The sequence below is a fragment of the Sarcophilus harrisii genome, chromosome 1 (genome assembly GCF_902635505.1).
Source record: "Sarcophilus harrisii chromosome 1, mSarHar1.11, whole genome shotgun sequence".
In the NCBI taxonomy this organism is placed as follows: Eukaryota; Metazoa; Chordata; class Mammalia; order Dasyuromorphia; family Dasyuridae; genus Sarcophilus; species Sarcophilus harrisii.
Genome location: NC_045426.1, coordinates 220,084,995 through 220,106,411, shown reverse-complemented (window position 1 = coordinate 220,106,411; position 21,417 = coordinate 220,084,995). Strand labels below are relative to the sequence as shown.

At 39.6% G+C, this 21,417-nt stretch overlaps 2 protein-coding genes across 2 annotated transcripts in view; one reads left to right on the top strand and one right to left on the bottom strand.

Annotated features, from left to right (window-relative positions):
• SLC5A10 (solute carrier family 5 member 10) overlaps positions 1 to 21,417 on the top strand; it is a 176,224-nt gene that overhangs the window by 51,710 nt on the left and 103,097 nt on the right. Inside the window, exons 6-8 of the mRNA XM_003761323.3 lie at positions 12,237 to 12,342; positions 13,146 to 13,226; positions 19,504 to 19,709. Coding sequence (XP_003761371.1) covers positions 12,237 to 12,342; positions 13,146 to 13,226; positions 19,504 to 19,709 — 393 coding nt within the window. The remainder of the gene's footprint in view (positions 1 to 12,236; positions 12,343 to 13,145; positions 13,227 to 19,503; positions 19,710 to 21,417) is intronic.
• Positions 19,223 to 21,417, bottom strand: part of FAM83G (family with sequence similarity 83 member G) — a 60,185-nt gene continuing 57,990 nt past the window's right edge. The window contains exon 6 of the mRNA XM_012542660.3: positions 19,223 to 20,308. Within this exon, the coding sequence (XP_012398114.2) occupies positions 19,901 to 20,308 (408 nt within the window). The 3' untranslated portion in view covers positions 19,223 to 19,900. The remainder of the gene's footprint in view (positions 20,309 to 21,417) is intronic.

Sequence of the window (21,417 nt, the reverse complement as noted above, 5' to 3'; positions counted from 1 at the left end):
ATCCCACATATGCCTTCTTCAGCAGCCAGGAGATAGTCCAAAACCAATCTATTGTCCATTGCTTCATGTGTCAGGGAATGCAATGATCCCTGCAAGTTTTTGAAGTCCTGCAACAGTCTTTTTGTGTTAGGGAATCCAATGATTCCTGCAGATAGTGAAGTCCTGCAACAGTCTTATCATGTTTCAGAGAATCCAGTGATTCCTGAGGGTTTTCAAGTCTTACAACAGTTTTATCATGTCTCAGAAAATCCAGTGATTCCTAAGGGGTTTCAAGTCCTACAACAGTCTTATCATGTCTCAGAGAATCCAACGATTCTTGAGGGTTTTGAAGTCTCACAACAGTTTTATCATGTCTCAGAGAATCCAATGATTCCTGAGGGTTTTGAAGTCCTACAACAATCTTTTCATGTCTCAGGGATTCCAATGATTCCTGAGGGTTTTGAAGTCCAATAATTTTTGATGTCCATGAGTCAAATGCCATAACTGCCGGCTCTTTCAGTGGTGGGCACAGTCAGCGATGGAACCACCCGATGTTTCTTGGGTCTTCTCTTTCATTTCAAGGGTCTGTTCCATCTCTCTCCGATGGACAAGGCCAACACAGCTTTTTGGCACCCATTTGATTCCTTCTCCATCTGTAGAGATACAAGCAAACCCTCTCCCTCAATCAGTTAACCTATCTGATCCCTTCCATTCACCACTTTCTGGATTTTATCACATCACTTGGCAATTATCTAAAGATAGTGGAGTTGCTTGCACTGGACACTGCCCTTCTGGTGGGTTATAAAACCTGTCTGCCGGAGCCAGTGCATCTTTGTCAAAAATCAAGACGTTAATAGTATAAAGAGCTAGATTTAGAAGTTCTCTAGGGTTACCCGTGGCTTCCCCTTTCTTTAGTTTTTGGAGGAGCATCTTAATGTATCTGTTTCTCCTCTCTACTATTGCCTGTCCTTAAGGAATAAAGGGTATGCTAGTGGTGTGTAAAATCTTATACTGTGCACAAAAGTGTGTAAAATGTTTAGAAGTATATGCAGGTCCATTATCTGTTTTTATTGCTTGTGGCACACCCATAATTGCAAATGCTTGGATAAAGAATTCAGTGACCACTCAGGCTGTCTCTTTTGCTGCTGGTATTGCAAAAGTGAATCCTGAAAAGATGTCTACTACAACATGGATAAAAGACAGGTGACCAAAAGATTTATAATGAGTCACATCCATTTGCCAAATTTCATTGGGTCTCAAACGATGAGGGTTCTTCCCTGGAGGGAGCGTAGGAGTGTAGAAAGGAAGGCAAGCTGTACAGGCTTTTACTATGCTCCTTGATTCCTCTCTTGTTATTCCAAATTATAAATGTGAAGCTCGAGCAGTCTGATGATATTTAAAATGAGATGCTTGGGCTTCTAAAAATAAAGGAGTATTGGCCAACATAGTTAGAAGGCTATCTGCCTTTGAATTACCATCAAAAATAGGACCTGGAAGTCTACTATGAGAGTGGACATGCAAAATATAAATCTTACCTGGATGCTTTCTCACTTGCTCTTGAAGTTCCTTAAAAGCTGGTATATATTAGAGGCTACAAATTTTATTTGGGCTGTGGCAATTCTTTGTACCACACCTACTGAATAGGTGAATAAGATATTATATTTATATCTCCTGGATAATAAGAGCTAGAATGATTGCATACAATTCATTCTGTTAAGTGGGCTGAAAAGGAGTTCTGACTACTCTCTTTATAGTTAAGTCACAAGAGTATACAGTGCAAATATTATGTTTGGATGCATCTGTAAAGATAGTTGGTCCTTTAAGAGGAACTTAAGAAACCTTTTCTTCAAGAATCCATCACCAATTATGTAATAGTCTGGTTATCTTTAATGGAAATCCCTGTGTAAAATTTGGAGCCATGGCTAATAAAATTTGCCACTCTGGGATGGTTTCACAGCCTACATTAATTTGTGCAGTATAAAATATGTATATTTTGTCAGGTCTTATCCCAGATAATTGTACTGCTCGTTTAATGGCCTTTAATAAAATTCTAGCCACAAACACTGGGTAAGGAAGAAGGCTTTGTTCTGGTTGTGCTACTCTAACACACTGTCTCCTTGATGAAGGACTGCTGTGGGTGCCTCTTGTGTAGCAAAAACTGATTATTTCCAAGGGTTTTTGAGTGACTCTTTCAACCACATTGGATAAAGCCAATTCAACTTCTTTCAAAGCCTCTTGAACTTCTTTTGTAAGCTGGTATGGTCAGTTTAAAGCACTGTCTCCCCTTAAAATGTCATATAATGGTTGTAATTGATATGTAGTCAAGCTAACACTGTACGCATCCATTGGATATCTCCTATCAATTTCTGAAAGTCATTTAAGATGTTTACCTTCTCTGTTCTTAAGGATTTAGAGAAGGTTGTAAGTGTCCTTGGTCAAGTTGTTCCTGTACTATATCTAATGAGGCCTGAATTTTATCGCTAGCTAAGGGCCACTGTTCTATCCATACTGATGTATCAGTTTTCCATTGAATAGGAACAGGTGAAAGTCTTGGCAGGCCTTCAACAGCAGCCCTGCCTAAAAAACCGAAGTACTCATTTTTAATCCTAATTGTTGTAAAATGTCTCTTCCCCACAGATTGATGGGGATTTTTTCAACTATAAAAGGAGCAAAAACTCCTGTTTTGCCTTCAAAAATTCATCTCAAAGGTGTAGCACTAACTTCAGCTGCTATTGATCCTCCTATACCAGACATGTAGGTGTCTGCCTTAATCTTTGGCCAGTGACTGAGCCAGTTGGCACCTTTAGTGACTGTACGATCTGCACCTGTGTCTACCAATCCTTCTAATGGTATGCTATTTACATAGATAGTGAGCATAGGTCGGTCAGCTGTCATAGTTGCTGTTCAGTATATTCCTGGATTTTGTTGCTCGGAGTCAGAATCTGGGCGACTATCACCAGATTGCTTGTTAGGAGTCGTATCAGTAAACCTGATGCTACTACTTCTCCTGGGTGATAAGTTACACATTGTCTACCTGTATTAGTAACTGGGATATTATCTACACATTCCCTAGTTTACCACATAAGCGTATGGATGGACACTGTTTTGTAAGTACACTCAGGAGGTGAGATGGTCAAGCCAAATGTGCCTGGAGGCAAGGGATCCATAGGCTGGAGAGGAACAGATTTCACCTCTCCAGGGGATATCTCAGTTGTCCCAGCTGCATACAACTCTATTCTCCCCAATTGTAATCTCTTTCTTCCATCAAGTTGCTTCTTGGCTGATTGATTGTGTAATCTCTTTCTCCCATCAAATTGCTTCCTTGCTGATTGGTCATGTCTGGGTACTGAACTTCTAGGCACTCTCTGGGTGTAGCATCGGCTGTCATCATGCCCCAATTATTTTTTGTCTTGCCCCTGGTGCTGGGTCCCTCATCCCATTTTCCTGAATCAGTTTATGTTCTGATGCTCAATGGAAGCCTCTGTTGCATTTTGGACCTAGGGTATTGGGTCTTGTTCTCCCACCCTGTTTTCTCATTCTGTCTCTATGCCAACATTGAGCTTTCAGATGTGCTACTTTACCACACTGAAAGCATTGACGAGTCTCTCTGGAAGTCCCTTGCCAGAAGCGACCCTGTCTCCCCATGTTCGGATCTTGGGAAGTCTGCATCATAGTCTGGCTATAAAAGGCATTTGTGCCCACTGTAGCACAGCGTCTTATGATCTGCTCTAAAGGAGCATCCTTGCATAGTCCTAGTATAATTCTTCTATAACATCATTAGCATTTTCTTTAGCAAGTTGCCTTATCATAATGTCTGTTACTGCATTTTCATCATCAGTTCATATGACAACTGTCTGCAAATGTCCCACAAAAGCAGCAAAGGGTTCATTTGGCCCTTGTGTTATTTTTTGTGAAGGCTTCATCCTTGTCGTTTTCATTAGGGAGAAAACCTCATGCTTTGATAGCAGCAGCAGCAGCAGCAATTTGCTTATATGCTGCTATGGGGTAATTAATCTGTACTGAAATGTGAAATGTCTGCATAAGAACCTACACCTGTTAGTTGGTCATAGTGATTGGAATATTAACTCCACTTTGACTATTTTGTTGGGCTTGTATCCTACAGAGCTCACTATATTCAGAAAGCCACAACAAGTTTTGTCCAGGTTCTAAGCATGTCCTTGCTATAGATTTCCAGTCCCTAGGGGTTAAGACTTCATAAGCAAAATTCTGAAATAACATCTTAACATAAGATGATGTAGCTCCATAAAGAGTGCAAGCCTTTTCAGATCTTTGAGGATTTCTAGATCAAAAGGAGTGTATCTTCTACTTTCTTGACCTGAAGAGTTAAACTGTTGAATCACAGGATACATTTCTATTCTCAAATCAGCTATATCCTGCCCTTCTTCTGTGGCTTTAAGTAATGCCTTTTAGTAATAGGAGGGGGTGATAGCTGGAGGGGAAGTGCTGGTATTATCACTGCCCCTCCCATTACTCCTCCTCCCTCCATCCCAGAAGGTGAAGTTGATGGGGGTGTGTCAAGGACCTGCCCCAGTTTAGATGGGGTTGAAGCTGCCTTGTGAGAGTGAGAATCACCACACCCTTCAACTTCACTTAACTCCTCATGCCCTCTGGTGATATTGCCATTAATCTGTCCTTTGTTTTCCTCTTTTTCCTCACACTGTCTCATCTGGCTGTTCTTAAAACTTTTCTTTTCTTTTTTTTTTTTTTTTTTTTTTTTTTTTTTTAACTTGCAGGATTCTTTAAAGTCAATTATATTATGTTGTATTTATAGAATTTTTTCCTTGGAAATTGAATCAGGACCTTTATCATTGTAGTATTCACATAGTTGATCTCCTACTAGTTTCCAATTATCTGCCCCTATATCTTCTTCCTTTAAGAACCAAGGGGACATGTGTTCTAATGTACCCAAGAGTCTAGTGATCTGCTCCCAAGTTACAAGTAAGTCTTATCCCTTGATCAACTTGAGAATGCTTTCTATAGTGCCCTCTCAGGGTGGGGGTGGGGGTGGGGGTGGAACTGGGGATGGGGAGAATCTTTTCCCATTTCAGCTAGAAAAGGTTACTAGTTTAACCCTTAACAAAGTAAATTCCCTGTTTGTCTATTAAAAGACTCACCCTGGTCACCAGGGACTTCTTCAGTGAAATTAGCATCCTTGGTTCACGCATTGGGCACCAAATATGATGTCTGGGTTAGTACCCTGGATGCCTTAGAATCAGCTGGAGTCAGGATAAGCAAGAGTCCTTGGTCTTTAGGGGGAGAAGTAAAGGAGACACTATTTGACAATCATGATTTTGAACTCATAAAGGAAAGGGAAGTCCTCAGATTAAGGGAGTACAATAAAGTAAGTTTCATCAAAATGTGCTTATCAGTTGGAGGGAGGGGAAAATCAAGCAGCTCCCTTTCTGTGCCTGAGATTGCTTCGGTAAGAATAGAGTAAGCTATAGAAAATACAAGTTGTGTTGTGGCTGGATAGGAGAGTTACCCAATTGGCTTTGTCAGGGCTTCTGAGAAAGTATCTTGATATGGAGGGTGTAGATTTTCTCTAGTACCTTATGGAGAGGACAAAAGGCATCTACTAATAAGATTTCAGAGACTGGGACTGCCCCAAAGTGAATCATTTGGTTTGGAAACTGTTGATGCCTCCTGGAAAATGGATTTAACTGATGTGGGTTGGCCTCAAAATGTATTGTTGACCTGGACTCTTGGGAGGATAGATTTTTCTGAGATGAGCCAGACCCTGTGCTGGCCAATAAGAGGGAACTGACATTGCCCTTTTTCCTTTCACTTCCACTTATTCTGGATAAATCCCCTAAATAAAACCCAACAAATTTGGGGACTTAAATTACCAAACCATGGCTCATCATGAAAGACTGCTATGAGAAATCACCTTTTTCTGTAGTGGCAGGTGATTAGAGTGGGAGTTGATCTTCCTTCTCTGGTGACTTAGAAGAGAAAAGGGGGGGGGGGGGGAAATGTATTTTTCTACTTGACATGAAAATGAAGTTCCTAACTTCCCTTCCTCCTAGATGAAGGAGGTGTGATTTCCTAGGCAGCATAATCCAGAAATCTTGCCTCCTAAACAGGAAAGGGGGATTTCCTAGATAGTATCAGGTTCAGGATTACTTTGTGAGTAATCCAAAATTCAAGAATTTGGGGATCCAACCTTCTATCCAGAAAAGAGGAATTTCCTTCAATTTTTTTTTATTTTGCACTTAATGGTATTTTTTCCAATTATATGTAAAGATAGTTTTCAACATTCATTTTTGTAAGATTTTTGTGTTCTGATTTTTTTCTCTTTGTCTTTCCTCTCCCCTTCCCAAGAAAGCAAGCAATCTGATATAGATTATATATGTACAATCATGTAAAACATATTTCCACATTAGTCATGTTGTGAGAGAAGAATAATCAGGACAAAAGAGAAAAACCACAAGAAAAATAAAATAAAATGTAACAGTATGCTTTGATCTGCATTCAGACTTAGTAGTTTTTTCTCTGGATGTAGATAACATTTTCCATCACAAATCTTTTGGAATTGTCTTGCATCATTGTAGAGCAAATTCTATCATAGTTGATCACGTAATCTTGTTATTGTGTACAATGTTCTGGTTCTGCTCACTTCATTCAACAGGTTTTTCTGAAATGTGCTCATTATTTCTTATAGAATAATATTTCATTAAATTAATATACCACAACTTGTTCAATCATTCCTCAATCACTGGGCATCCCTCAAATTTCCAACACTGTCATCACAAACACTTTGCTATAAATATTGTGGGACATGTGGGGTTTTTCCCTTTTTTATGATCTCTTTTTTGATAAAGTCTTAGTAGTGGTATTGCTGGATCAAAGGGTATACACAGTGTGATAGCTCTTTAGACATAATTCCAAGTTGCTCTCCAGAATGGTTAGATCAGTTCACAACTCCACCAGCAATGCCTTAGTTTTCCAGTTTTCCTGAGAAGGGGGATTTCTTGGGCAGCTTGATTATTGTTAAAGGAAGAAAAGTATCAGAAAGTTGAACATCTATTGGTGGTTTTATATCTGGACAACTCTATAGAGGGAGAATTATATTGATTGTGATTTGTGGTATAAGTCTTTATGCTTTTGTTTGTTTGTGGGCTTGGATAAATCCTTTGTGTTTCCTTCATTTTCTGTAGTTCATCCTGTACCTGGAAATGTTTGTTACTTGTATGAGAACTGAGGATCTTTTTAGTCACATTTGTGGAAACCTAAAACTGAACTGTGTGAGATCATTTTTCCAATGTGAAGTCTGGGTGGGGCAATATAAACCAGAAACTGGATAATTTTTAAGTGCTCTTCCCAAGATTGGATATAGACAGTTTATGTCTACTTTCAAAGATGTGGACATCTTATCCTTTGTCAGTAGAGTAGCTTGTCTAGTTTGAACAAAGTTTACTTATAGCTCACATTTTTATATATTTTTAAATGTGCATAAAGTACTTTTCCCATAACAATTCTATGAGATAAGTAGTATATTGTGATGATCATTTTATAGATTAGGAAATTGAGGATCAGAGATACAAAGTGTCTTTCTAATTTCACACAACTAATGAAAGTTGAAGTTGGGATTTGTGCCTATGTCTAATGACTTCATAAGTACAAAATGGGAGTCATATGGTTAGACAGTTTGTCTTCAATAGACTTGAAGGTCTTTGCAAACTACAAACTCATTATGTGTCACAATATGATGTAGCTGCCAAGATTTTTTTAATGTGAATACAGATATAATGACCATGATAAGGGAGATAATAATTCCAATGTACTCTTTCCTATTCAGTGTATATCTGGAGTTGTTTGTTGTTTACTCCTGTCTGACTTTTTGTAACCCAAATGACTATAGAATACATATAGCCTTTTTATCCTCTACTATGTTTGTCATTTCCATGATACTATGTATCCATCTCCTCCTTTGCCATCCTCTTTTCCTTTTGCCTTGAATCTTTCCCAACATTAGGGTCTTTTCCAGTGAGTTCTGACTTCTCATTTTGTGTTCAAAGTATTTCAGCTTCAGCTTCAGTATTTGACCTTCCAGTGAATAGCCTGGATTAATTTCTTTAAGCATTGGTTGATTTTATTTGTTTGTTATTCAAAGAACTTTCAAAAGTCTGTATCACCATTCAAAAGCATCGATTTTGTGGCACTCAATTTTCCTTATAGTCCAATTCTCATAGCCATACCTTACTTCTGGAAAAACCATAATGAAAATAATGAAATATTGAAAATATTTGACCAAATAAAATAAATATGAAATTGAAAATAAATGACCAAAGAACCACAGCGGTTATGTAAAACTGTTAACTCTGAAAAACAAAACAAAACAAAACAAAATAAAATAAAACCAAAGAGCTCACAGAGGTTATAAGCAAAAATCTTTCTTTATTCCATTGGAGAGGGGAAACTAGATAGGTATGCTGGGATCTCCTTTCCCCAAACAACAAGACTAAGTCTTGATACATACAATAGTGGCTAGATAAAGAACATAAAGTGAGCTGTAGCTTTGAGAATGAGGGAGTAACAGCACCAGTGAGACAAGTTTGATTTATAGTAAAGTTTTATGACTATACCATGGTTCTTTCAGGGACCACCTAGAATTATGTGAACTAATTTTATGATTTAGTTGCAGCAGAGTTCATCCAGAGGATGAGTGCAAAGAATTGTTGTTATGCCAAATTCAGGGCACAGCTTGCTTGCCAGGCCTTAGTTCTGGAAAACAGACTATCTGCAAATAGCTGGGGGGGAGGGGGAGAGGGGGGGTTAGAGAGTGAAAAGAGAGGGATGGTTTTGAAATGAAAATCCTGAAAATGGGTTTGACTGTACAGACCTTTGTCAACAAGATGATGTCTCTGCTTTTTATTATACTGTCCAGACTTGCCATAGCTTTCTTTTAAAGGAACAAACATCTTTTAATTTCATGACTGGCATCACTATCTGCAGTAATCTTTTACTATGGGATATTCTGGGCAACACATTTTAGGAAGGGCATTGATGAATTGGAAAATGTTCAGATCAGAATAATCAAAATGTGTAATGCCAGAAAATCTGAGGCAAGATAGAGATTAGAGAGTTTTTAATATTTGAGAGAGAGAGATAGTGCTGAGGGCATGCTGCTCCCATAGCAGATGTCCAAACCATCCCTCAATCAATGTGTGCTTTCCATGAAATATATATACAACATGTGACTCAGCTACAGGGGTGACTAAGGCAGGGGTGGAGTCAGAGCACTGAGAGCTGGAACAGATTATCAATCCTGTTCTGACAGGGTGAGGGGAGGCACCAGATATTCTGATAAGTTGGGATAAAGAAGAACAATGACAGAATGGGGGGTAGGATGACTTAGGAAGAGTTAGGAGCCAAGAAGTCTGAACTCTCCCTTATCTTGAGTTTATACACTGACAATTTATAACCTTAGAGTAAGTAGCCCTGAGTTATATCAGTCTTAATGAACCGGAGGGGAGGTTTGCAACTAAGGGGATTGAGGCAGAACAATTTACGGAAACTGAGGCAGGACAATTTAGGGAAACTGAGGTAGGACAATTTAGGAAACTGTGGCACAACAAATGGTAAAGTACTTTCAGGTCAGTTGGATCAGTTGAAGAAACTGGGAATGTTTAATATAGAGAAGAAGAGATTTGGAAGTAGGAGTATGTTAATAAATCTTTACTGACTAATTGAGGGGGAATGTACGGAGGGCACACTTTTAAATTTAATCTGAATTATTGACATTTGTGTTAAATCTATGTAATCAATAACAATAAATTAAACCCTGATTTGTAGCCTCTACTCACTACTCATATAAATGCTCAAAATTTGACAATAAGTTCTTGATAGCTGGTTCTGAGCTGCTATCCAAGGAGGAAAATATAATAAACATTTTTAAATAGTGTGAGGCAACATTGTACAATGGAAAGAAGACTGGAGTTGAAATGAAAGATTTTAGATTTGAATCTTGTCTCTGTCAATATTACTTATGTGATCTTGGGCAAGTTATTTAATTTCCTATGAGCCTCAATTTCTTCAACTTTAAAAAGAAATGGACTAGATAACTTCTAAGGTCCCTTCTACCTTTACATCTATGATTATATGAGAATTGGATTGTAATGGGCCAGAACTCTGTACTTGAAACAAGGATTCTTACAAGGTATTAAGTCAATGGAATTGATAAGACAATGGTTATTTAGTTTAGCGTGGTGATTAATAGTTCTCTAATTCAGTATGACTGAATTAATCTTACAACACATAATGGTTCCCTAATGATATAATGATTGGCTTATACTCAGTATGATGAATGGATTTAATTGTAATCAAGTACTTAAGAGGTCAGAGTCAGACCTAGAGAGGACTTGGAGACAGACTCAGAGAAGACAGAGGACTGGAGGCTGGAGCTCAAGGTCTCAGAGCCAAGGAGAGACATTCAATCCATCTCCTAACATCATGGTGGCTGCCTTGTCCTCCTGCTTCCCCCACTGAGACCAAGGCCAGTCTAAAGGGTTTCCAGAAAGCTAGCCAACCCCCAAATAAGGAGACAATAAAGAATTTGGACTTTATCCCTGGCTATTCTCAGGGTGGTTATTCAGCTGAAATGAAGGCTAGTCCAAAGACCTCCAAAAAGCTGAACTAGAACATTACATTGGACTTTCCCCACTCAGCTCCAGAGGGCAGGAGTTATCAACAAACAGGTAATGGTATATTGCTAGTCATAATGAGTGCAAGTTTTAGAGAAGTAGATTTAGGCTTAATATAAAAAAAAAAGCACCTTGACATTTAGGACTGTTCAAAATGAAAAGGGCTACCTTAGGAAGGAGTGAGTTGCCTCTTATTAGAGATCTTTATTAGAGACATGTTATAATAAGATGACCAAGTTAGATATATTGTAGAAGGAATTATGGCAGCTAGGTAATACCATAGTTCATAGAGAGCTGGACCTGGAGTCAAGACTCCTCTTCCCGAATTCCAATATAGCCTCAGACACTTACTAGATGTCTGACCCTGGCCAAGTCACTTAATCCTGTTTGTTTCAGTTTCCCCATTTGTAAAATGAACTGAAGAAGGAAATGGCAAGCCACTCCAGTATCTTTGCCAAGAAAACTTCAAAAGGAGTCACAAAGTGTCAAACACAATTGAAAATGACTGAACAACAGAAGGGATTCTTATAGATGTAGTTTCACCTATACAGCCTCGGATGTTCCTTCACCTTTGAGGTTCTAAGCATCTGTGACCACTTAAATCCAGTCTTCTCTCTTCTATACAATGCTGCCTTTCAGGGCTTCCTGAAGAAGTAGGGCAATAGACGTGCTGTCCAAGAGTGAACCAAGTGAATCATCAGAATATTAGACCTGGGAAAATCCTTAGAGATCGTCTAATCCAAATACTCCATTTTACAGATGAGGAAATTGAGGCCCCAAAAGGGGAAATGATCTCCTGGGAACAGAATGTGAATACAATGTAAACTCCTCCAGGGCAAGTCGGTGCTTGACACTTTGTAGACTTATTGTCCGGGGATTACAATGTATTCCTTTCCCTGGTTTCTTGTCCCATGTTTATTCCTTTATGACACTTCAAAATAATATGCATTTATTAAGGACAAATAGGTAGTCCCAGCCAATGGAGTGCTAGATGTAGAATCAGGAAAAACCTGATATTAAATCTTGCTTAAAAACTTCATTTTGTGGCCCATGGCAAGTTGCTTAACTTTATATGAAGCCACAGTTTCCTATTCCATAAAATGGGGATAATAATAGCACCTACATTACAGGGTTGTAGGGTGAATTAAATAATGTGATATTATTTGTAAAGTACTTTGAAAAAATTTAAAAGTGCTAAATAAATGTTAGGTATTATTATTATTTCTTCTCATTTTAGAAATTATATAAATTAGTCAAGACTTTCTCCCCACTGTTTAAATGGAAGGTAGCTCTAGACTTCATGTCCCTTTGCCTCAGTTTGCCTTCTGAGCTCTGAAAACATGTTTTTGTTGTAGTTACATGATTCCCGAGTATCTTAAGATACTCCCTCTGAGATTACCCTCAATTTATCCTATACACATTTTGTTTGTACATAATTGTTTGTATGTTGTCTCTCCATTAGCTAGTAAACTTCTTGATAGTTCATAGACAGGTTTTGTTTTTATCCTTAGAACATGGCATATTGCCTAGCACATAGCAGGCTACTATTGTCTACTACAAATTGATTGACTACTGTCCTTGTGCTCCCTCCAGATTGACTTGTATGCAGGGTCCCTCTTTGTACAAATCTGTCTGGGCTGGAGTTTTTACCTGTCTACTGGCTTAGTGTTGGTGATCACAGCACTTTACACTGTTGCAGGTAAGGGATGGAATGAAATAAATTGTGGATCTGCTTCAAGGCAACCTTTCTTTCTATGTCATGCTCTTTCATCTAGCACCAAACTCCCACTTCTCTATCCCTAGTGCAACCAGAAGGATGATACAGGAAAACATAGACTTAGTTCGTACCCTTTGCATATAGGTTTATATAAACCTTCAACCCTGTCTGAAAGAAATATGGTGTTCCATACAAAAAGTGCAATATATTTTCTTATTTAGTGTTGAGTCAGGAACAATTGGTTCTGAATCTTGGCCACTTCTAATAATTTATAGCTGCATGATCATGGATGAGTCACTTACCCAGCTTTCTCATCTCTAAAATAGGAAAAATAATAACAATAATACCTTACTCACAGGATTATCATGGGGTTTTAAAGATAAGAGCAATGTGAGAACAGAATGACATGAGCAAAGATACCAAGAAGGGAAAATGGGGGCATGTTCAAAGAATGATGAGTCTGTTTGATTGGATTTGGGGAACAGGGAAAAGGAGGAACAAGAAGTCAGAAAAACAAAGCTGTGGTATTTAGAGTCAGGCGAGAGCATAGAAGGCAGTGGATGCCAAGCTGAGGAGTCAGACAGGCAACATGGATGACTCTTCATCTTGGAAGAGGGAATGTGGGTGATACATAGACTTCCCTCACTTCCCCCAAAATAACTTAATTGCCAGGATTATTGTTTCATCCATTTATTCATAATAACTGTCCTTTGTTGACATAGGCCTTTATCTAATCAGTGAGGCTACAGGGTCCAGTCCTGAGTACTGTTATCCTTTTCCTATAGGTGGCCTGGCTGCTGTCATCTACACTGATGCATTACAGACATTGATTATGGTAGTTGGGGCAATCATCCTGACAATCAAAGGTAAGGAGTTGCCCCTTCCCCCCAACCCCATCTTGACTTAAGCTGTTTGTTCCCCATGCTCAGCAATCAGATGCACGTGCTCAGTGTAGGACCCATTCCAACTTGGAGTTTTTTATTGGGCTTAGGCTCTGCAGTACAATTTTTTTTCTGCATCTTTAAAGACCAGGTGTGGGATAGTGATAGTAGGATCATAAATATAGGATAACAGGTGAGGAGGGGGGTCATGCCCTGCAAGAATGGCCAATGGTTTTTTAAAATGGCCCAGAGAATGCAGAATCTGTAGAATTGGCAAGGTTTGGTTGGGAGAACAAAGGCTTCCAGAGATGATGAGCGATTCAGCAGAAAGCACTTTCCAAGTTCCTTCCCAGGCTTCTTCTTCCCTGGCCAGTTTTCCCAGCTCTAGCTCAGCCTCTGGCTACCAGACTTGACTGAAGAAACACTGTGTAGCAGTTCAAAGTTTTACAATGAGGTACATCAAGAGGTGGATTTTAAATAGTGCATTTAAGAATAGAAGACAACCAGAACTTTTCATCTATTTAAATTAACACAAAATAAATTGTTCAACAACAATAACACTTCACATGAGAAAAAAGAGGTAGAGACAAGGGATGGATGGTTTGGAGAGGATGAGATTTAGACTGGCTTAGGCTACAAAGAATAGAGATTTTAGGGAGAGGAGTTGGCTATCTGTTAAACCAGTCTGAGAGGTACAGGGATGTTTGGCTCCAAGTGTCTCTGACAATAAGGTTGTAGCACAAACATGTTCTTTCCCGAGAGAGAATGGCTGTCCAATCCATCCTCGCTTGCCTCAATTTAGCTGATAAACCTCAAACCACAAGTCACCATTATTTAAATTTAATATATCTTTTATGACAGTAGCAGCCTGAACTGAAGGAATTTGCACCACAGCTACCAAACTGTAACACAGTTGAAAAGTCAGGAGATCCAGACTTGACTTTTCTCTATTGCTTTCTAGCTGTGTAATCCCGAACAAGTCATTTAATTTCTCTGAGCTTCAATTTCCTTATCTATAAAATGGGAGACAGTAAAACTATACTGACTAGCTAATTCGCAAGGTTATTATGAAAAAAATGCTTTGTAAACTTTAAGTGTTATATAAATATGTTATTATTTGTAAGGAAAACTGGGTGAGGGGAGGGTAGTTTTCTCCAGCTAGAAAACAGGTTCAATTCTTAGAAAATAAACTTAACTTTTATTTAGAAGCTGGGGAACTGTCCTGACTGGCTACTTGCTTATCCTGAATCTGGGAAAAGTCATTTCCCATTGTTCCCATGATCCGCTGTTGCAGCACTAACCAAATGACAGGAGATAGAATCTTATTGATAGGGATATTCTGAGTTCTAATGGGCATTCATTGAGACTTGAAGACTTAGCTGATTTCTAAATCTCAGCCTGCCTTATTTTGGGGGTAGAAAGATAGAATGGTGCTTTATTCCTGACTTCTAACCTCCTATATTCTTGATCACCTATCTTCCCACCAGAGAGTGTTCAACAGACTGACAGCAGGAGTTGTCTACTCAAACATGCATGTCCAAACACATCACTGATAGATGTTTTTCAAGGAGACTCAAACTCTGGGAGGTGATTGGAGATTGGATTCACTCTGGAGAGTGAATGGAAAATCAGACTCAAGGGTCATTTGTGTGCCCTCTCTCAAACAATTAGCTTTGGGGTGAAACCCTCATTCATTATGCCAGATAAGGGTGAGAGGTGAAATTCATAATGCAGGTAAAGTTCTGATTTGGTCTTTAGATGGATGAACTTTCCAAAGGATTTTTTTGTCCCTTAACTAAATGTGGGGAGGCATTCATATGCACTATTAAGGAAGGCAGCCATGGAGGAAAGGAGGAAAGATTAGGGTGCAATGCTCCAGCAGATCCTCCAAGTTTGAAATTCTGGAGAAGCATGGGTGGAGTGATAAAATCATAGTGCTGATCCTTTAGCAAATGTTATTCAGTCGTGTCCAATTCTTTGTAACCCCATGGAACACAGCATGCCAGTGCTGTCCACAGGATTTTCTTAGCAAAAGATACCGTCATGTTTAGCCATTTACTTCTTTGGTAGATTAAAGCAGATTAAGTAATTTGCCCAGAGTCAAATAGTTAGCATCTGAGGCAAGATTAGAAGTCATGTTTTCCTGACTCCAGGCCCAGAGCTCTATCCACTGAGCACCTAGCTGCAAAAATACTAGAACCACAAGAGCAATGTATTCCTGAAGCCCTGGTTTCAGCATCAGATGTTCTTAGCTTAGCTTACTAGCTGTCAAGGAACCTAAAGTCCATTCCATATGAAGACTCATTGAAGGAACTGGGGATCTTTAGTCTGAAGAGAAGCTTTTGAAATTGCTTTCAAGTATTTAAAGGGCTGTCACATGAGAGAAGAAATAGGCTTGTGCAGTTTGGCCCTAGATGACAGAACCAGGAGCAAATTTAAGTTAGGGATAAGAGGAAAATTTCCTAACAATTTGTTATGCAAGGGTAGCATAGTCTGCCTTGCAAAGTGGTGAATTCCTTTAATTGGAAGTCTTCAAGCAGAGATTTGAAGTTGTGTAAATTGTAATGCATTTTTTTTCAGGCAGGGGCTGGACTAGTTGGCTGCTGAGGAAATTCTGTGAATGTATGATCTTGGCCAAGTCACATCACATCTATGACTAAAAGGGTCAAATCCCTGGTTCCTTCAACTGAACTTTGCATGGCATAGTTTCTAATTCTCTGCTATCTTCTATATGTACTCCAGGTTTTCAATATCCTTAGAATGGGACAAGGTGTGGTATGAGCCTTGTAGAATACAGTGACATTTCTTTTATGTGGAGCAGCAGTGCAGATTGTAATCATATTTCCTTTTTTTATCAGCTTCTTCACATTATTGATTATACTGAGCCTATAGGCATGAGAGTAAGTGATTTCTGAAAGGGATGTTGAGTTTGGGAAGAAAAACATTTCAGTTATAGGGAACAGTGTTAGCAATTCATGAGGGCAAGGAAGTGTGGAGTGAATGGGACGATGGCATAAAGTCAAACTTGGCTAAAGTGTAGAGTGCACAGAATGAGACAAGGCTGGAAAAGAAAGGTAGTATCAGATTGTGGAGTGCCAAGCAATGTGAACAGATTTATGAGTAAGAGGTCTGCTAGTAGTGCAGTTGGTTGAGAGTGATGAAGTGAGTGGAGTTAGGAATAACTATTAGGCTACCTTCTGGGAGGTGTTAGTGATGATAGTCTAGGCTTCTAGCAGTGAAAATGAGTGAGAGGAGAGGGAAACATAAGGTACATTTTTGAGGTAGAATTAATGGGAGTGATGGGAATGGGAGAGAGCTGCAAAGATAAAATATAGCATCCGAGTTTTAAACATGGGAGACTGTGACACTAACAGAAATAATATCATTAAGAATAGCAAGTTGGAGGGGCAGTCAGAGGTTTTTTTTTTTCTTCTCAAATCTTGGCTCAGCTACTTATTAATTATAGAACGAACACTGGGTAGGGAATTTCTGTTATTGTCTCTAAATTGAAGCCATTAATCAAGTTAATATCTAAGGTTCTATGATCCTAAGGCCAGATAATGTCCAAAGTCTATTATAGATCTAAATTGTATTTTATGGGAAACCCTGCAATGATTCTGAGAGCCTGAAGATCATTCTTTGAAAAATTCATCATGGCAGCAAATCTTTGGATTTGCTTGGAGGGAAGAACTGATTCTTAGAAAGAACCAAAAGCTACATGGGGGAGTGTCCAGGGATCCTATTCGGGGTAAAAAAAATAAATAAATGCAAAGACATGAAAACTGGTCCCTTTTTTTGGCCCAGACATACCTGGTTCTGCAGGAAATTCCCAAAGATATCTGAAGAATGGTGAAGGGGAGAATATTGCATTTAGTCATTGTACTGCCTTGAGGTCAGAAGACCTGGTCTTTAATACTAGCTCTCCTACTTAACTATATAGGCTTGTGTGACCTTGATCAAATCACTTCACTCTTCTGGGATTCAGTCTCCTTATATGTAAAATGAGGGGGTGGGATTGGCTGATTCTAAATTTTCTTCCCTCTATGAGTTTCTGTCCTAATTAAGCAACAGCCATGAAATAAATGTGTAACATACTGCTTGGAAGGGGGAGAGACATTGCTCATTCGAAGAGATAAATTACCTGTATCCATGTTTATAAAATATATAAAAAATGGTCAAGTTGGAGGTCATAGGAAGTTGCATGAATTTTTAGAGGCTATTGAGTCCTGCCTCCTTGCCCTCTTTTTCAGTAAGGGATGAAGGTATAAAGGTTGAAGGGCATAGGAATTAGGGGGAGAGACAAGTTAGAGCCATGTGAAACAACCTATTTGTTATTAACTTTTTCTAAGGTGAGTTTTAATCTGAAGCCAGTGTAGGCTTGGCCCCTTTTCCCTGATCCTTTCCCAAGGCTTGTCCCTTGCCTGTTTTTGACTTCCTGAGTACCATAAAGTTCATTCTTTCAGTACTGAGTCCTTTGTCTTAGGCACTGAGGTAGGGTCAGAGAAAGGGGATACTTCTGACACTTGGTAGCATCTTAGTCATGATACTACCTAGGAGTAGCATCCTCTCAAAGCTGAAACCCTACTGGGGGATGACTCTGAACTTATATCTACCTGAATAGGATGAAGGTAATTATAGGAAATAAATCCCCCTTTTTTTTCTGAAGAATGTAGGACAAAGCACTTTGATCAGTAGTAGTCAATATTTCCTCTCATCTCCATTCCCTTATCCACCCCAAGGAGAAATTAGCTTGCTCCTTGAAGTTAGGATAGGCTTCAGAAATGCTGGTCTCCCTCCTTTCTCCATTGAAGGGTAGATAGGACAGATCCAGACAATTTGGAAAGTTAGGATGGTGGATACAGAAAAAAGTAAGTGGTCACTATGATGACCTTCCTTTCTCCCCTTGGCAGCAACTAGATTTAGTTCTGCATTCAGGTTTCTGGCAGGTGAGACTAAGGCGTGCTTTCCTGCACTATTTTTAAGGAGTGCCAAAGCATTTCCGCATATTCAAGGACTAAAATGAAGGATGGAATGAATGGGGAACAGGGAGTCTTGAATCAAGGGGTTTCAATGGAGGCCTGTGTACCAGAGGTGTCCATGATCACTGAATAAGGTATAGGACAAATCATCTCCCCAAAGGAAAAGTCTTAGAATTGTTCATTAGATGAATAGATACAGTATATGCTTAAAATAACATTGAAAAGCAAATCAGGAGACAAAATTATAGGATACTATAGATGGGAGATATTAAAGATTATCTAGCTCCAAACTTTTATTTTACATGAGGAAAATTGAGGCCTGGAGAAGTGAAATGACTTAACTCATTTTTGTGATGGAGGAGCTTTTCTTTATATCCCCAGTGTTTAGTCCAGTGTCTGGCACATAGTAGGTGTTTAATGAATAACTCACTGACTCATCCAAAGTTAGACAACTAGTTAATAGCAGAGGCAGATTTAAAACCCAGGTCTCTTGATTCTTGGTCCTCTACACCACCTTTTGTTTGGGTCGTTTTGTTTTGTTTTGGCAAGGCAATTGGAGTTCACATAGGGTCACAAGCAGCTAAGTATCTTGGATCATATTTGAATTCAGGATTGACTCCAGGGGTGGTACTATATCCACTGCACAATTTAGCTGCACCCCCCCCCCCATGTCATCTTAAAAAAAGAAAAGCTGTTTCCCCACTGAGCTTCAGTCTCCTCATGTACAAGATGAAAGGATAGAGCTCTTCCCTAGAAGGCAGATTAGCTTCTAACTCTAATTCTCTAAGTACAAAGCAAAGCCAGGGGCCCCACATCAGGCAAAGATCCCAGCATGGAACTGTTAGACCCAGAAGCTTAATACTTTAGACCTCACCACGGGATCCTTGGTTTGGAACAAAAATACATTTTGTTTTTTTAAGAGTACAAAACTGAGTAAAGAAATCTTTACTCTGGGATTGTTGGAATAACAAGTCCAATAAGATCCCTCCATGACAACAGGAATCTAGTAGTTCTAATGTGCAAAATTATCTTTTAATAATTTTGTTCTCTTTAAATAAAAATAAAATACAATCATGAAATTATCTTTTTTTTTTTTTCACTCCCCAACTCCTTTCCAAACATATGTGTGGAAATGATGAGGTTGTAGGAAAATTTTAATAACTGTTGCACCAGGAAATCAGTTGCAGGAGGGAGGGGAGACATTAGCCAGTCCAATTAGCCAATATCTCCCTCCCCTGCTTCTTCTTTTCCTTTCCCCCTCAATTTCCCATTTTCCCTTTCAGCTTTTGACCAAATTGGGGGTTATAACCAGTTGGAAGCGGCTTACTTACAGGCAATACCAAACAAGACCATCCCTAACACAACATGCCACCTGCCCCGGGCTGATGCCATGCACATGTTCCGAGACCCCCGCTCTGGAGACCTCCCATGGACTGGGATGACCTTCGGTTTAACCATCATGGCCACATGGTACTGGTGCACTGATCAGGTAAATGTAAACATCATATCCCCTCCTCCTGCCCCGTATGTCATATGTACAACAAATGCAGTTCCCCCATCCGAGGTCCAAGCAGCATTGGTTCAAGAATACTTGCATTATCAGAGTCTAGTGTCAAGGGCTCCAATGAAAGGAGCAAGCAGCTCTGGGCTGAGCAGGGTGAGGGAGAGTGGACTTGCTTTTTAATCCTTGTGGCTTGTGGGTCCCGGAGCCCTTCGCCGAGAATCAGCAGAGGCCCACTGGCCCCCACCTGACCTGTTCCTGAGGATTTTATTCTGGGATAGTTTGGAGAGGGGGATACCAAACGGGGTCGACAACTCTTCCCGGCTCCCACTCTCAGCTGGGCTGCCTGGAGTTCTAGCAGACCTCAGGTTCCTGCTGTCCGGGGGGCCACCTTTGGTTGGCCAAATGCGTGAGCCCACTGTTGTCGGCCCGGATTTTTTGGTGGAGTGCTGGAAGGCATCAGCTGCGTGGATGCCATCCCGTCGGTATTTGGAAAGCTCTGGGTTCTTTCCCGACTGCTGGAAGCTGCCTTTGTCTCTGGTCCCAGAAGCAGGTCGTTTATCTCCATAACGGTACAACTGCTGGCCCTGGAAAGGGGATATAGGGTAAGGACAGAAAGTTTAGAGGAAAATTCAGGAAAGGCAAGAAAACTCCCTTCAATGTAAAAGACTGGGATGAGTGGGAAAGCACTCAGATCAGTTTTGCCTTTCATATTTAAGAGCTAGCAAGTTATGAAACTTACTGGAGTCTGTTTCCTTTCCCATAAAATGGAGACAGTAATATTTGTACCACTACCTCAAAGGGTCACGATGAAGAACATTTTATAAACTTTAAGTGTGTTGTAATTTTTCCTACCAAGGGAAAGTGGCTGGGCTTTTTGCTTGTATTTAAGGCTGGAGTTCTTAATTTTTTTGTGTGTCATGGATTTTTGGCAGGAGTTTGGTGAAGCCTGTGGACCCCTTCTCAGAATGTTACTTTTGAATGTATAAATTCACAAAGGAAACTGATTATATTGAAATGCAGTTATTCCAAAAAAAAATTTTTAACTTGACAGACTGCTGAAGAGTCCTTGACTTTAAGAATCTGATTCTCAGCTCCTCAGCTAATTTACTTAACCTCCATTTCTTAAAGCTATAAAATGGAGTAGGGGTGATTGGGAGGGAGGAGATCCAGATAATATTTGCAACTCTGCCATTAAGTAGCTATGTGACTTTGGATACTTTAGTTTCTCAATAAGCAATAAGATTGAATAAAATGTATGTTAAAGTCCCTTCTTGCTCTAATATTTTCTGTCTCCATTTTCACAATTGGTTACTTTCATTCAGTTTTTCCTGAATGTGTAACAATGACTGGATCTGGCCACAGAGGTGACTAGGGGAAAAAAGTTTCCTACATGGGGCAGAAATCAAATTGGGAGGGGTGAGAGAGGGAAAGTGGTTCTTTTAGTCAATGTGAGGTTTACAAAATGAAAAAATGGGGTTATGAACAATTTGATGTTTAGGGATCAGCCTAGTTTTTAATCTGATTCAAGATAATCCTAGAGGTCACTTGACTCATTTCACAACGTGTCTCATCTTGTCATGTGCCTTGAGATCCTTGGCCTCAACCTGGCCTCCCTAAGTTTAATGTCATTCAGGTGATTTTCCCATGGAGGCCAAATGAGTCAGCATTCCCTCAGAGTTGACTACCTGGCCAG